The following is a 16,027-nucleotide window of genomic DNA, read 5'->3' as shown; positions in this document are numbered from 1 at the left end:
ACTCCAGCCTGGGCGACAGAGTGAGACCTTGTCTCAAAAAAAAAAAGAAAACTATAGACAGACGTGGCCAGGCACAGTGCCTGTAATCCCAGCACTTTGAGAGGCTGAGGTGGGCGGATCACATGAGGCCAGGAGTTCAAGACCAGCCTGGATAACATGATGAAACCCCATCTCTACTAAAAATAGAAAAATTAGCCAGGCGTGATGGCACACACCCATAATCCCAGCTACTCGGGAGGCTGACGCAGGAGAATCGCTTGAACCCGGGAGGTAGAGGTTGCAATGAGTGGAGACCACACCACTGCACCCCAGCCTGGGTGACAGAGTAAGATTCTGTCTCAAAAAACAAAAAGGAGGGGCTGGGCACGGTGGCTCACACCTGTAATCCCAGCACTTTGGGAGGCCTAGGCGGGCGGATCACAAGGTCAGAAGATCAAGACCATCCTGGCTGACATGGTGAAACCCCATCTCTACTAAAAATACAAAAAATTAACCAGGCGTAGTGGCAGCGCCTGTAGTCCCAGCTACTCGAGAGGCTGAGGCAGGAGAATGGCGTGAACCCGGGAGGCGGAGCTTGCAGTGAGCCAAGATTGCGCCACTGTACTCCAGCCTGGGCCACAGAGCAAGACTCCGTCTCAAAAAAAAAAAAAGGCCAGGTGCGGTGGCTCATGCTTGTAATCCCAGTACTTTGGGAGGGCGAGGTGGGTGGATCACCTGAGGTCAGGAGTTCGAGACCAGCCTGGCCAACATGGTGAAATCCTATCGCTACTAAAAATACAAAATTAGCTGGGTGTGGTGGCACACGCCTGTGATCCCAGCTATTTGGGAGGCTGAAGCAGGAGAATCGCTTGAACCTGGGAGGTGGAATTTGCAGTCAGCCGAGACCGTGCCATTGTACTCCAGCCTGGGCAACAAGAGCAAAACTCCATCTCAAAAAAAAAAAAAAAAAAGAGATTATGTCGGGTTGGTGCCTTGACTTTCTGCACCTTAAGTGAAGCTCTTCCTGCTTTCAAAGTGGTGCGTGAGCACGGTGTGTGGGTTCGTTTTGTGTCTTTGGCTCACAGAGGATTCGACAGAAAAAACCTGGGACCTAGTTCACTGCTGGAGATACATCTTAGGGGCCGAGTGCCCCATCTCTTGTCCCACTGAAGCTCCTTATACCTTGGTGGCTTGGGTTGCAGCTTGGGTGGCAGGTAACGAGTGTGGAGTTCAGATCTGATTCCATGCCAGGCCCCACCATATCCCGACAGGGGACTTTGCTCAAGAGCCCACTCTTGCTGGGCCTCAGATGCCTCATCTGTGAAACTGGGACCCTGACACCAGTGTCACGGCGTATATGTCAACAGTGCTCTGCAGAGACTGACTTCATGATTGGGAAGGGTTAAATACTGCTCATCTGTTAACATGTGATTGTGTGAATTCTCATGCCGGATTAAGCAGCCCTTTGCTCTCCCTCCCTCCCCAGCCCATTTTGGTAGATCTTTGAGAAAAAGTTAGCTGTTTAATCAAGGAAACCTGTATTCCTTCAGCCTGGCCCTCTGGCAGGTGCCTCTGAACAACTCCTTCTGGGCCTCAGTTTCCTGAACTGAAAAGCTGTTATGATAGATTTCTAAGGCTCTGTGAGGCTTTGGGAGCAGGAATTTATTTATTCAGTTTTTATTCACTTAGCAAATATTTCATCACCTGGTTTTTACCAGGCATGTTGTCCTCAGAGTGAGGCAGACAAGGAAACAGGCACATGGGAGGGGCCTGGTGCAGGACGGGAGGTGGCTCTGAGACCCCCTGAGGAACCCAAACCTGCAGCATGAGACTGGACAGAGACACTGAGAGCTATGCAATGCAGGCAGCCTGCTCAGGGCTGGAGGCAGAGTGGGGTTTGGAGAATGACAGTCAGGCTAATGACTTCCTGTCTTACAGACATTTTCTGGGACAGTCATCTGGGCACTGGCCTGGATGAGGATACCAGGCTTTTAGTTTAAATGTAATTCCGCTAAATTACATGCGGAGGCAGCCAACCAGAGCCTCCCTTTCTCTCAGTGAGTGAGGAGGGTGGTCCAGGCTCTCTCCTTCCCAGAGTTTCTAGCTTCAAGTGTTTCGTTGAAGCGGAGTCCGATGCCCTCTATCGTGTGACAAGACCTCCCTACCCCGTCTCTATGCTTCACTGACTATAGGGTGCACAAGTCTCTGAGGAGCCTGTAAAACTGTGGTGCGTCTCCAGAGGTTGAATCCAGGCAGGCTGGCGAGGGCCCAGGAATCTGCATCATAAGCAGCTGGGTTTGGGGGGTTTTGTGTTTTTTGTTTGTTTGTTTGTTTTTTGAGACAGAGTTTCGCTCTTGTTGCCCAGGCTGGAGTGCAGTGGCGCAGTCTCGGCTTACTGTAACCTCCGCCTCCCAGGTTCAAGGGATTCTCCTGTCTCAGCCTCCCAAGTAGCTGGGATTACAGGCACGCGCCACCACGGCTCGCTAATTTTTTGTATTTTTAGTAGAGACGGGGTTTCACCATGTTGGCCAGGCTGGTCTCGAACTCCCGACGTGAGGTGATCCACCTGCCTCCACCTCCCAAAGTGCTGGGATTACAGACATCAGCCACTGCCCCCAGCCAGTTTTCTTTTTTTTTGTTTGTTTGCTTTTAAGTGACAGGTTCTTGCTCTGTCACCCAGGCTGGAGTGCAGTGGCACGATCATGGCTCACTGTACTCCAGCACTCCTCACGGCACTCCTCTTCCTCCCAGCCTCCAGCCGTCCCGAGTAGCTGGAACTAATGGCACATACCACCACACCCAGCTAAATTTTTTATTTTTTGTAGAGGCGGGGGTCTCGCTGTGTTGCTCAGGCTGGTGTCAAACTCCTGGGCTCAAGTGATCCTCCCACCTTGGCCTCCCAAAGTGCTGGGATTACAGGCATGAGCCACTGCACCCAGCCTCAGGTGGTGTTATTTATGTATCTGGAGAACAGTTAATCTAAGGTGTATCTAAGTGAAATGGAATTGAAAATTACAAAGGAAATTCAAAAATTTGTATGTAAATGGATTTACTTTTGTCACTGGGAACAGAGGTTAATAGTCTGGCACCCGGATCCCTAAGGGCCTGGGAAGGGGTAACGGGCAGCCTGGTGGACAGTTTGTGTTTGTCTGTGATAAGGCTGCACAGACCTTCACTGCAGGTTCTGGGCTTGGAGCTGGACATCTGTTCACTCTGATGACAGTCTCACGCCAACAGAGGGGTTGGGTGCTAGTCAAGCCTCTGATGAGTGAGACGCAGAGATGCCCATTACGGCTTCATCAATTCCCTCTATCAGGCTGAGGAAAGTGCCCAATCTCTGAGTTCTGCGGGAGGAAGAGGGAGAGGAGGGAAGGAAGCGTTTGTGGTGGAGGGTGGGAACCTGTGCTGTGGGAGGTCGGGACGTGGGACGATCCTGCTTGTCTCTGCGGCGTTGGTCTCAGCTGCGCCCTTTGATGCTGGCCATGTCACCCACTCGTCACTCTCTCTGCAGCCGGTGATGAACAATGACAAGCACTGCTTTGAATGCTATGGCTACGACATCATCATCGACGACAAGCTGAAGCCCTGGCTGATCGAGGTAACTGCGGGAGCACCTGCACCTGGTCACACCACACATAGCCCCTGACACACTTCTGCCCCGATTCGGGCCCAGCAGTCCCCCAGGCCCCAGATGTTTCTCAGGCCAGGCAGGAAGGGGACTGATGTTCGAGTTTGATTGTTTGCTGATGGTTAAGGTATAAGCACATTCCTGCCTTGCTCCCCTCCCAGAGCCCAGCCCACGACAGGGAGCTGTAGCCCATCTCACGTGAACTTGGTGGCTATGACACCTCCAGGGTGCATCTGGGCTAGTTCATCCTCCCTCAGTCCTGCACCCTGTCCCCCAGGCCCTCCCCTGTCCTCATGGGTGACAGTGTTCCCATCTAGGAAAGCAGCTCACAACCTCGGTACCCTTGGCCAGCAGGAGCACACTCTCCTGAGGGAAGGAACGCCCCTGCTCTTCTTTGGCATATATGAAGGTAGAGTTTGGAAGTGGATTCCTCTGCCGCTTTCAGTGGGTAGAGAGGATGTCGTGGTGGCTATCTGTTTAGCACTGCCTCCTGACACCAAGCCTGGCTGGTGCGACCTCAGCCACAGTGGGCGCTGGCGCGCTTCTCAGAGGCCCCAGCTTCAAACCCACCTTGCCCAACCGTTGCTCTGGAGCCAGGAGGAGGAGCTTCAGGCCTCCAAGGGGACAAAAGAACTCCGGCTCTATTGGTTCATCTCCCTGCACGCCCTCCCAACCAAGTTCATTTGCCAGTGGATGGCTCGGGCCCTTCATCTCGGTCACATTTTGAGCCAGGACACCCAAGTCCACAATAGCAGGTTGTAGGGACTGGTTCCCTATGGGTAGCGTCATGGGAACCCCTGCAGGAAGCTGCTGAAGAGCCAAGTGAGCTGGTTCCATCGGGCATTTTCCAGGCAACTCCTTATGCCGCCAAAGCTGGGTGTGTGAGCGGGAAATAGATAGCCAGTGTTTGTACTTTCTCGTCCTCCATGTTAAACAGAATAACTTGAGGCCAGGCATGGTGGCTCACTCCTGTAATCCTAGCACTTTGGGAGGCCAAGGCGGGTGGATCACCTGAGGTCAGGAATTCAAGACCAGCCTGGCCAACATGGCAAAACCCCACCTCTACTAAAAATAAAAAAATTGGCCAGGTGTGGTGGTGTACACCTGTAATCCCAGCTACCGGGGAGGCCGAGGCAGAAGAATCGCTTGAACTGGGGAGGCTGAGGTTGCAGTGAGCTGAGATTGCGCCACTGCACTCCAACCTTGGGTGACAGAGGAGAGACTTTGTCTCAAAAACAAACAAAACAAAACAAACAAAAAAAAAAACCCAGAGTGACTTGAATGGAAGTCTCTTCTGGATGACCTAGGATCTTAACTGTGAACATTACTTCTTTTCTTTTGTTTTTGTTTTTGTTTTTGTTTTTGTTTTTGAGACAGAGTCTTGCTCTGTCACCGAGGCTGGAGTACAATGGCACAATCTCGGCTCACTGCAACCTCCGCCTCCCGGGTTTAAGCGATTCTCCTGCCTCAGCCTCCTGAGTAGCTGGGATTACAGGCGTGCGCCACCACGCCCAGGTAATTTTTGTATTTTTAGTAGAGATGGTGTTTCACCATTTTGGTCAGGCTGGTCTCAAACTCCTGACCTCGTGATCTGCCCGCCTCGGCCTCCCAAAGTGCTGGGATTACAGGTGTGAGCCACCGCACCCAGCCCTACTTTTTAATATAATAACAATTCTGTTTTTTTGTTTTTGAGATGGAGTCTCACTCTGTCGCCTAGGCTGGAGAGCAATGGCGCAATCTCGGCTCACTGCAACCTCTGCCTCCTGGGTTCAAGCAGTTCTCCTGCCTCAGCCTCCTGGAGTAGCTGGGACTACGGGTGCATGCCGCCAACCCCGGCTAATTTTTTATATTTTAGCAGAGACGGGGTTTCACCATGTTGCCCAGGCTGGTCTCAAACTCCTGAGCGCTCAGGCAATTTGCCTGCCTTGGCCTCCCAAAGTGCTAGGATGACAGGCGTGAGCCACCGTGCCCAGCCAACAATTCTTTTTTTTTTTTTTTTTCTTTTTTTTTTTTCTGTCTTGAGACAGGGTCCCATTCTGTGGCCTAGGCTGGAGGCAATGGTGTAATCATAGCTCGCTGCAGCCTCCACCTTCTGAGCTTAAGTGATCTTCCTGCCTCAGCCTCCTGAGTAGCTGGGATTACAGGCATGTGCCACCATGCTTGGCTAATTTTTTTTTTTTTTTTTTTTGTGGAGATGGGGTCTCACTATGTTGTGCAAGCTGGGTTTTTTTGTGTGTGTGTGTTTTTTTTGTTTGGTTTTGGTTTCTTGAGACTGAGTTTCACTCTTGTTGCCCAGGCTGGAGTGCAATGGCGCCATCTTGGCTCACCACAACCTCTGCCTCCCAGGTTCAAGCGATTCTCCTGCCTCAGTCTCCCGAGTAGCTGGGATTACAGACATGAGCCACCACTCCTGGCTAATTTTGTATTTTTATTAGAGATGGGGTTTCTCCATGTTGGTCAGGCTGGTCTCGAACTCCTGACCTCAAGTGATCCGCCCATCTTGGCCTCCCAAAGTGCTGGGATTACAGGCATGAGCCACCATGCCCAGCATCCCAAGCTGGTTTTGAACTCCTGGGCTCAAGTGATCCTCCTGCCTTGGCTTCCCAAACTGCTGGAATTACAAGTGTGAGCAACTGCTCCCAGCCTTTTTTTTTTTTCTTGTTTCAGGGGGCACATATGCCGGTTTGTTACATGGATATATTGCAGAATGCTGGGCTTTGGGCTTCTCTTGAGCCCGTCACCCAAATAGTGAACATAGTATTCAATACGGAGTTTTTAAACTCTCACCTTCTTCTTCACTCCCCTCTTTTGCAGACCCTAGTGTTTGGGGTATTTTTTATTTTTATTTTTTTGAGACAGAGTCCTGCTCTGTCACCCAGGCTGGAGTTCAGTGGCACGATCTCGGCTCACTCCAACCTCTGCCTCCTGGGTTCAAGTGATTCTTGGGCCTCGGCCTCCTGAGTAGCTGGGATTACAGGTAACTGCCACCACGCCTGGCTAATTTTTGTATTTTTAGTAGAGATGGGGTTTTACCATGTTGGTCAGGCTGGTCTTGAACTCCGGACCTCAAGTGATCTGCCCACTGCAGCCTCCCAAAGTGCTGGGATTACAGGTTTGAGCCACCATGTCTGGCCTGGGTTTTTTTTTTTTAAGAGACCAAGTCTCGCTCTGTGTTCCAGGCTGGAGTGCAATGTCACCATCATTGCTCACCGCAACTTGAACTCCTGGGCTCAAGTGATCCTTCTCACCTCAGCCTCCTGTGTAGCTGGGACTAGAGGTATGTGCCACTCTTCCCAGATAATTTTTTTTTTTTTTTTGGTAGAGATGGGGTCTCGCTGTGTTGCCTAGGCTAGTCTCGAACTCCTAGCTTCAAGCGATCCCTCCACCTCGGCCTCCCAAAGTGCTGGAGTTATAGGTGTGAGCCACTGCACACAGCCTAAAACAATTCTTTTTTTTTCTTTCTTTCTTTTTTTTTTGAGACAGAGGCTCACTCTGTGACCCAGGCTGGAGTGCAGTGGCGTGATCTCAGCTCACTGCAACCTCCACCTCCCGGGTTCAAGCGATTCTCCTGTCTCAGTCTCCCAAGTAGCTGGGATTACGGGCGCCTGCCACCACACTTGGCTAATTTTTTTTATTTTTAGTAGAGACAGGGTTTCACCATGTTGGCCAAGCTGGTCTCGAACTCTTGACCTCGTGATTCACCCGCCTCGGCGTCCCAAAGTACTAGGATTACAGGCATGAGCCACCGCGCCCGGCCCCTAATAACAATTCTTAATCTTCATGTATTCATAATAAGAATTATAGTATTATGGTATACTACAGTGGTCATTTTGAGGACAATGAGATCTGTGCAATTCTTTGGCACAGTACACATTCGATACACTGCTAGCAGCACAGACAGGCAGTCTGACTGGGAGAAACCTGAACAGCTTACAAATTTGCTCCCTCTAATCCCCCATGGCCTGAAACAGCTAACCAAGGTCATTAGAACAGTGCCTAAAATATGAGTAAATAAGTAGTGACTGGCCGGGCACGGTGGCTCACGCCTGTAACCCCAGCACTTTGGGAGGCCGAGGCGGGCAGAACCCCTGAGGTCAGGGGTTCAAGACCAGCCTGACCAACACGGTGAAACCCTGTCTCTACTGAAAATACAAGTATTAGCCAGGCGTGGTGGTGCGTGCCTGTAATCCCAGCTACCCAGGAGGCTGAGGCAGGAGAATTGCTTGAACCTGGGAGGCAGAGGCTGCAGTGAGCTGAGATCACACCACTGCATTCCAGCCTGGGTGACAGAGCAAGACTCTGTCTCAAAAAAAATAAATAAATAAAAAGTAGTGACTGAGGGCCTGTGGGACTCTCCACAGAACAAAGCGAATGTCTTCATTTTAATGTGTGGATTTTGTGACGTTGCTTAGCTTCTCAGAGGCCTTATGGGACCACCTTTCCATGTGTTGGAAGGATTCATCATTTGAGTGAGAATGCTGCTTTACTGATGAGATATTACTCTCTTAGCAAAAAGGGAGCCCATTGCCTTTTGCTGAAACCCACAGTGCTGCTTGGGCAGGGTCATTTGGGTCACTGATTCTAACAAACCCTTGTGGGGCTCTTGGTACTTAGGACAGAACCAGTCACACAGGTAGGCACTGATAATGTTTGTGATATACACTGGCCCAAAATGTTTGTGCGATCGCTGATTTGTAGATCCTAATTCTAATCCTACCTTTAAGTATTACTTATATTTCATTGAACAGCTAATAAAAGTGGATCACAAAGTGCTTCCTATCCAAGGTGCTCTGACAGTATTAGATAGTAGCAATATTAAATAACCATTTGCCAGGTGTGGTGGCTCACGCCTGTAATACCAGCACTTTGGGAGGCCGAGGTGGGAGGATCACCTGAAGTCAGGAGTTCGAGACCAGCCTGGTCAATATGGTGAAACCCCATCTCTAATAAAAATACAAAAAATAGCTGGGAGTGTTGGTGTGTGCCTGTAGTCCCAGCTACTCAGGAGGCTGAGGCAGGAGAATTGCTTGAGCCCGGGAGGCGGAGGTTGCAGTGAACCGAGATTGCGCCACTGCACTCCAGCCTGGGCAACAAGAGCGAAACTCCGTCTCAAAAAAAAACTTCACTGAAGTGTGTAGCAGCCAGCATCTCCTTCTGCAGTGCACATTTTCATTCCAAAAGAGCGAGAGACACAGGTGAGGAACGTGGGTCTTTCATCTCACAGGTGAATGCGTCCCCGTCTCTCACGTCCAGCACTGCCAATGACCGAATCCTCAAGTACAACCTGATTAACGACACCCTCAACATCGCCGTCCCGAACGGTGAAATCCCAGACTGCAAATGGAACAAGTCGCCCCCAAAGGAAGTCCTCGGCAATTACGAGATTCTGTAAGTTTGTGTGTGACTGTGCGCTTGTCCTTCTGTGTTTCCGAATGGTGTCCCAGCTTGGATTTCTGGGCATATGTGGATTCTCCTTATTTGGGCAGACTGTTTCATTTACTAATGACATGATGGGATAGATCGTGTTGTAGCAGAAAAGCAATTTGTTTATTTTATTATTATTATTAATTTGAGAGGGAGTCTCACTCTGTCGCCAAGGCTGGGTTGCAGTGGCACGATCTCGGCTCACTGCAACCTCCGCCTCCTGGGTTCAAGCAGTTCTCCTGCCTCAGCCTCCCAAGTAGCTGGGACTGTAGGCATGTGTTACCACTCCTGGCTAATTTTTGTATTTTTAGTATAGACAGGGTTTCACCATGTTGGCCAGGCTGGTCTTGAACTCCTGACCTCAAGTGATTCTCCCACCTCGGCCTCCCAAAGTGCTGAGATTACAAGTGTGAGCCACTGCACCCAGCCCAGAAAAGCAGATTGGGTGCTGAACTTGATCATCGTGTATGCTCCTACTCACAACATATGTGTGGTGCACTGATCACGTGCCAGGCCTCCGCTGGCCGCCGGGACAGCTGGAGCAGGCTGGGTGGAGTGCTTGGCCGCCGGGATAGCTGGAGCAGGCTGGGTGGAGTGCTTGGCCGCCGGGATAGCTGGAGCAGGCTGGGTGGAGTGCGTGTTTCTCACGGGTCACCTGGGCTCATTCCCTGGCTTTGCCGCATAGAGCTGGGTGACAGGGAGGAACTCAGTGCCACTGTTTGAGCCTCAGTTTGCCCACCTTTAAATGGGTATAACAGACCAGGTGCAGTGGCTCACGCCTGTAATCCCAGCATTTTGGGAGGCCGAGGCGGGCAGATCACCTGAGGTCAGGAGTTCGAGACCAGGCTGGCAAACATAGCGAAACTCCATCTCTACAAAAAAAAAAAAAAAAAAAAAAAATGGGTATAATAAGATCTATTTTACAGAGCGGGAAGGAAATAGCTAACTTTTGAGGGCTTGTCATGTGTCAGAAACTGTGCAGAGTGCTTTACACACAGTATCAATTCCTTTCCCCAGTAATATTTTGAAGTAGGTAAGACTATTAGCTCCATTTCACAGGTGTGGAAACAAAGGCTTAGAGCGGTTCCGTGGCATACTCGTAGTGACGAAAGTGGGAACAAAGTGAGAGCCCATCAGGAGTGTGGTGGCTGAACACAGTATGGTTCATTCATTCTGCGGTCTATTAAGTGGCCTTTAAAAAGATTGACCCGGCTGGGCACGGTGGCTCACGCCTGTAATCCCAGCACTTTAGGAGGCCAAGGCAGGTGGATCACGAGCTCAGGAGTTCGAGACCAGCCTGATCAACGTGGTGAAACTGTATCTCTACTAAAAATACAAAAATTAACCGGGTGTGGTAGTGCGCGCTTGTAATCTCAGCTACTCAGGAGGCTGAGGCAGGAGAATCGCTTGAACCCGGGAGGTGGAGGTTGCAGTGAGCCCAAATTGCACCACTGTACTCCAGCCTGGGCGACAGAGTGAGACTCTGTCTCCAAAAAAAAAAAAAAAAAAAGATTGACCTAGAGCTACACCATGGGGCCTGGGAGGTTGCCTGGGAAAAACTCACTGCAGAAAAGGGTGTATAACGTAATCCTTGTAAAACATTGGCCTCAGAATCCCCTGTGTGTACATACAGTGACATGTGCGGTGGCTTACATGCGAATGCATGAGCAGGGAAACATGGAAGGATACACATCATGTTGTTGGCATCGATACTGCGGTCGAGGGGGCGTGGAGAAGAGAGGGAAGCAGACGGCAGTAAAAGGCGGAGGAGTAGGTGTGTTAGGATCACAGTTACATGCTTCCGTCACAGCAAAAATGTGCATTTCATGTAAATTTTTAAAAAACAAAGGAAGAAATATTTAGTGAAATTTACACACACACACAGAGATGTCAGGCTTGTAGCTGGTAGGTGCTGCTAGTGGGAGGACTCTGAAGCCCATGCTTAGCTGCCTCCTGCCCCTGCTGTGGGTGATGTGTGGTGTGGATGTGCGTGTTACAGCTCATTGTCTGGAACAGGAGGAGCAGGTGCAAGGGGAGTTTAGATGGAAGTATACTGGGCTTGCCGGCAACCTCGGGGCCTCTACAGGGTAGTGGCTGTGAACTTCAGGGGTGACCAGTCAGTGTGTGTGGTTGGTTGTTCTCTCCCTCCATGATCAGCTGCCCAGGCTAGGTACAGAGAAGGCAGAGGGTTGGGAGGGACCAGGATTGGGAGCTTGCGATGGCAAGAGAGAGGGCAGCGGGGACAGGGAGAAGGCGGGGGTGGGTGGCAGTCCCTCGGGGAGGAGGGTTGTTGGAGTTGGGCACTAGGGAAGTGGGCTGGGAGGAGAAGGGGCAGTGGTCAGGGAGTGAGCACTTGCCATGGAGATAATGCGAGGGGTGACGAGGCTTGGGGACTCCCTGGGGATGGGACTGAGATGGAGTAGAGGACAGGGTCACCAGAGGTCAGGGAGTTGGGGGTTTCATCTGTTTGGTCATTGCCATCACCCACCACCATGAACTAGGAGCCTGGCTCTCCAAGGGATCTGGGGTGGTGACCTCGAGGACTGGAGGTGACTGCACAAGGAGGAAGGTAACTGTGGTGACCAGGCCTGGAAAGAGCTGGGGGCTTTAGAGAGGAGGCCCCCTCCAACCAGGAGTATGGGGGGTGGGAGAGAAAGCAGCCTCCACACCAGGGGCTGCAGGGGAAGCAGCGTCTCGCAGGAGCCCATTAGAGCAGGAAGGGGAAGTGGAGATTAAAGGATAAGCAGAGGGCATGGTGGGTGCGATGATGGGCAGAGAGTTCCGGAGCCCACAGAGGGTGAGTCTGGGGATGGGGTCAGACTGGGATTGGCAGCCTGGGAGGTGAAGGGTGAGATCAGGGTTGGGGATGGCAACTGCGATGGCGGCCTTCGGGGCTGGGTCCTGATGGCCCCTGTGCTGGAGGACTGAGGGGGTCTGTGAGTGTGTACGGGGTGGGGACCATTGCGGGGAGACTTGTCAGTAGCATGAGGACCTTGGGGGGTTCTCTTCAGTCCAGTTGAGGGTGGTGGAGAGGCTGGCTTGTTGGGAGTGTGTAGAGCCTCTGCCGCGTCCAGCCTGTGGACTTCTTGAGGGAGCGGGCCAGACTCGCCATTTCCAGGCTAAGAAGCAGAGGCCAGGCTGGGTATGGTGGCTCATACCTGTAATCCCAGCACTTTGGGAGGCCAAGGCAGGTGGCTCACCTGAGGTCATGAGTTCAAGACCAGCCTGGCCAACATGGTGAAATCCCGTCTCTACTAAAAATACAAAAATTAGCCGGGCGTGGTGGTGGGCACCTGTAATCCCAGCTACCTGGGAGGCTGAGGGCAGGAGAATGGCTTGAACCCAGGAGGCGGAGGTTGCAGTGAGCCGAGATCGTGCCACTGCACTCCAGCCTGGGCGACACAGCGAAACTCTGCCTCAAAAAAAAAAAAAGAAAAGAAAAGAAAAGAAAAGAAAAAGCAGCAGAGGCCAGAGCCTCACTGCTTTTAGTTGAAGAGACAACAAGGTGACCCCCCTCCCTGATCCAGCCGTCCTCTCCTGGCTCCTGAGAGTAATGGAAGGCTCTTGTGTGGAGCTGATGGCCTCTAAACGCTTCTAGTCAGGGCTTGCTTCCCTTAGGCATTCAGCTGATCAAAGAACCCCAGCTCCATTTTCAGGTGCAGCCACCAGCAGCAGTAGCAGTTGGTGCTGACTGGGAGGGCCACGTCATCTGAGCGGCGCTGCCCGTCCATGCCAGGTGCTCTGCGTGCCCACAGCAACTCCTCAGAGCCCAGTAGCATCTAGCAGAGGACACTGGCCGCATGAGGTCACGTGCCCCAGGCCATACCATTGGCTGTGGCCCTACAAGGCCTGGCACTTTGCATCTGCCACCTCCAGGACCCTGTTCCGAAGTTGCTGACTGTACTTTTACAGCCTTTAAAAACCCTAACAGTGACTAGATTGTTTCTGTGAAAACCCAGAAGAAAAGCCTGCTAGAACAGGAACTTCGAAGGACCATCTTGGCTCTGATTCTCCTCTGCGTTGGCTCAGTAGTTGGCCAGACCACCCCTGGGAACAGCGCATCCCGGGGCCAGCTGCTTGCCAAATGCTCCTTTCTGTTTGTTTTGTTTTTTGAGCCGCACAGATCAGCACAAGTGCTCCGTGAAACCGGTCACCATATGTGGTCCTTTTCTCCATTCATTCAGTAGATTCCTATCCACCAGACCTTGAGCAAGCTGCTGGGGGCAGCCACGAACCAGACAGGCGGTCACTGCAGCCCCCTGGCCAGGGAAGCAAACACAGGGGGGCAGTGGAGTGACGACATTTATGAATGTGGAGTCCCCACGGGGTAGGGGTATCTGATCCTGTGGAGAGGCGCCAGGGAGGCTTCCTGGAGGGCCCCCCCACCCAGGCAGATTCCAGAGTTCCAGGGGTGTCCTGTCCGGCTTCCTTGTGCCATAGGGACTGTGGCTGTGTCTCTCCTTCGAGAGCCAGAGAGGAAGCAGGCCCCTGTATCATCATCCTGACAGCTCCACCCTGGTGCAGAGCCTGGATCCCTGTGGTGTCTGCTTCACAGACAGAAGTCAGAAAATGCGGCCAGGCGCAGTGGCTCACACCTGTAATCCCAGCACTTTGGGAGACCGAGGCAGGAAGATTGCTTGAGCTCAGGGGTTCAAGACCAGTCTGGGCAACATGGTGAAACCCCATCTCTACCAAAAATACAACAAGTTAGCCGGGCGTGGTGGCATGCGCCTGTAATGCCAGCTACTCGGGAGGCTGAGGCATGAGAATCTCTTGAACCCAGGAGGCAGAGGTTGCAGTGAGCCAAGATCGGGCTCCAGTCTGGGTGACCGTTTCAAAAAAAGAAGGAATCAGAAAATGCTTTCTTCCCACCTACTCTTTCAGTCCCAGTTTGCCACCAGAAGCACAATGCAGAAAATACATTCTTTAACCTCAGAAGTTTCTAACTCACACTACATTCAACCTGCAGACTCTGGTTTTGGTAATAAGCTTATCACAGAAATCCACCCTTTTCCAGAAGTCCACATGATTAGTACTCAGCATCTGGGTACCTTTTGTGTTTGACACAAATACCTACATACAACCAAGGGTCCTAGTCAGGATGGCCAGCACAGCACACCGACGGATGTGCTTTAACTGGGGAAAGATGCTTTCCACACTCCTCAGCGCTGCGGGACAAAAAACTCCAAATTAGAAATCAGAAGTCCTAGAGGTTAATCTTACCTGTGCCACGGGCCAGCTGTGGGACCCTAGGCCCTGAGCAAACCTCTAGAACCCCAGTTTCCCCCCATAGGAAGCAAGTCCTGGTGCTGCCGCCCAAGTTGGGAGGGTAATGTCAGTCACCGTGGAGGGGGGTGGCCCCATTCCCCCAGCCTGCTCCCTGCCACAGCCTGCAATAGGTGCAGGCAGCAACGACCATGCTCCAGGACCCCATGAGAGAAGGGCCCCGCCGCTGTGGGAAGGACCCAGGACTTGCCCAGATGCTGTGACCACCCCGTCTGGGGAGCTGCAGCTGGCATCCAGCTCTTCCAGACGCGAAAATTCAGGCTGTTTCCTGCACTGCTGCCTCCTTAGCACATGCGGCCTTAGGATGCATGAACGTTAATTGGGAAACAGGCAGTTAAAGAAAATGGGGGCCAGGCACAGTGGCCCACGCCTGTCATCCCAGCACTTTGGGAGGCCGAACGGGCAGATCACCTGAGGTCAGGAGTTCGAGACCAGCCTGGCCAACATGGGGAAACCCTGTCTCTACTAAAAATACAAAAATTTGCTGGGTGTGGTGGTGGGCACCTATGATCCCAGCTACCCGAGAGGCTGAGGCAGGAGAATCGCTTGAACCAGGGAGGTGGAGGTTGTAGTGAGCCAAGATTGCGCCACTGTATACCAGCCTGGGTGATAGAGTGAAACTCCATCTCAAAAAAAAAGAAAATGGGGAGGGGTGGCGTGGGTCACACTGGCAGAGTCTCTAGCTGAGTGTGCACCGTGGGGCCTCTCTGCCCTGGCCTCCACTGACCAGTGCTCATGTACCACTCCCATCTGGAATGGAGTTAGTCCCCCCAGCCTGCAGGTGCCTTGTGTGAAGCGTTTCCAGCCAGGCAGTCTCACCTCACTTACCCTGGGCTGGTTCTGTGTCACCTCATTCATGTTGCCTTTGGAGTCATTGCCAAATTTGACCTGGTGACCTGTATAAAATGTCAGCTTCCGAGGGGAGACCACTGTCCACAATAACAACAAGGTTGTACACATAGGCAGGCTGGCCTTGGGGAGCATTTGCTGGGCTGCGAGAGCCACCTGGCAGGCAGGTGGGCTGGAGCCAGGTGGGAGGTGGGCGGGAGCCAGCAGGAGTCGCGAGGGTGGGGCCCCCTCAGGCCGCTTCTCTGGGTGATGTCGTATTTGCCACACAGCAGCCTGGTGGCCCTGCCTGTTGCCTTTGAAAGAGAGCCTGCCGTGATCCCGGCTGTTTCTGTCTCCAGGTATGATGAAGAACTGGCCCAGGGTGACGGGGCTGACCGGGAGCTGAGAAGCCGTCAGGGTCAGTCTCTGGGGCCCAGAGCAGGCCGATCGAGAGACTCGGGGAGAGCGGTCCTCACCACCTGGAAGTGAGTCCCACCTGGACCTTACCAAAACTACTCACTCCATCTGGGCCCCTGCTGAAGCCCTATTTTGAAATTTCCCTTTTGTAGAGCTTTTTTCCTTTCCTAAGCCCTGTAAATAAATGAAGGCACTTCTTTGGAAGGTTATGGAGTCTGTTTGACTAGTGCTAAAGGAAACAATTCATGCGGATGTATAAAACTCGCTTTTTTTTTTTTTTAATTTTTAACCTAAGCAGAATTTTCATATTAAAAACTCACTTTTTTGACAGAAAGTAACAGCTTCAAGCATGTAATTTGATGTGTCACAAGGTTTAAACATTAAAAAAACTTTACACTAAATTAAAAACAAAACAAATCTTATAGACTTGTCCTGCCACGAGAGAGGAATGTATTTAACTGACGG

General features: G+C 51.9%; 1 protein-coding gene across 6 annotated transcripts in view; it reads left to right on the top strand.

Moving 5' to 3' along the window:
- TTLL1 (TTL family tubulin polyglutamylase complex subunit L1) overlaps positions 1–15,766 on the top strand; it is a 48,700-nt gene extending 32,934 nt beyond the window's left edge. For all 6 annotated transcript variants that reach the window (XM_024352534.3, XM_024352535.3, XM_063808002.1 and 3 more), the window contains 3 exons: positions 3,491–3,577; positions 8,832–8,995; positions 15,505–15,766. In XM_024352534.3, the coding sequence (XP_024208302.1) occupies positions 3,491–3,577; positions 8,832–8,995; positions 15,505–15,634 (381 nt within the window). In that variant the 3' untranslated portion in view covers positions 15,635–15,766. The remainder of the gene's footprint in view (positions 1–3,490; positions 3,578–8,831; positions 8,996–15,504) is intronic.
- Positions 15,767–16,027: the final 261 nt, after the last annotated feature.

The sequence above is a fragment of the Pan troglodytes genome, chromosome 23, assembly GCF_028858775.2.
Source record: "Pan troglodytes isolate AG18354 chromosome 23, NHGRI_mPanTro3-v2.0_pri, whole genome shotgun sequence".
NCBI lineage: Eukaryota > Metazoa > Chordata > Mammalia > Primates > Hominidae > Pan > Pan troglodytes.
The sequence above is the reverse complement of the archived record's forward strand: the minus strand, read 5'-3'. Positions and strand labels throughout refer to the sequence as shown.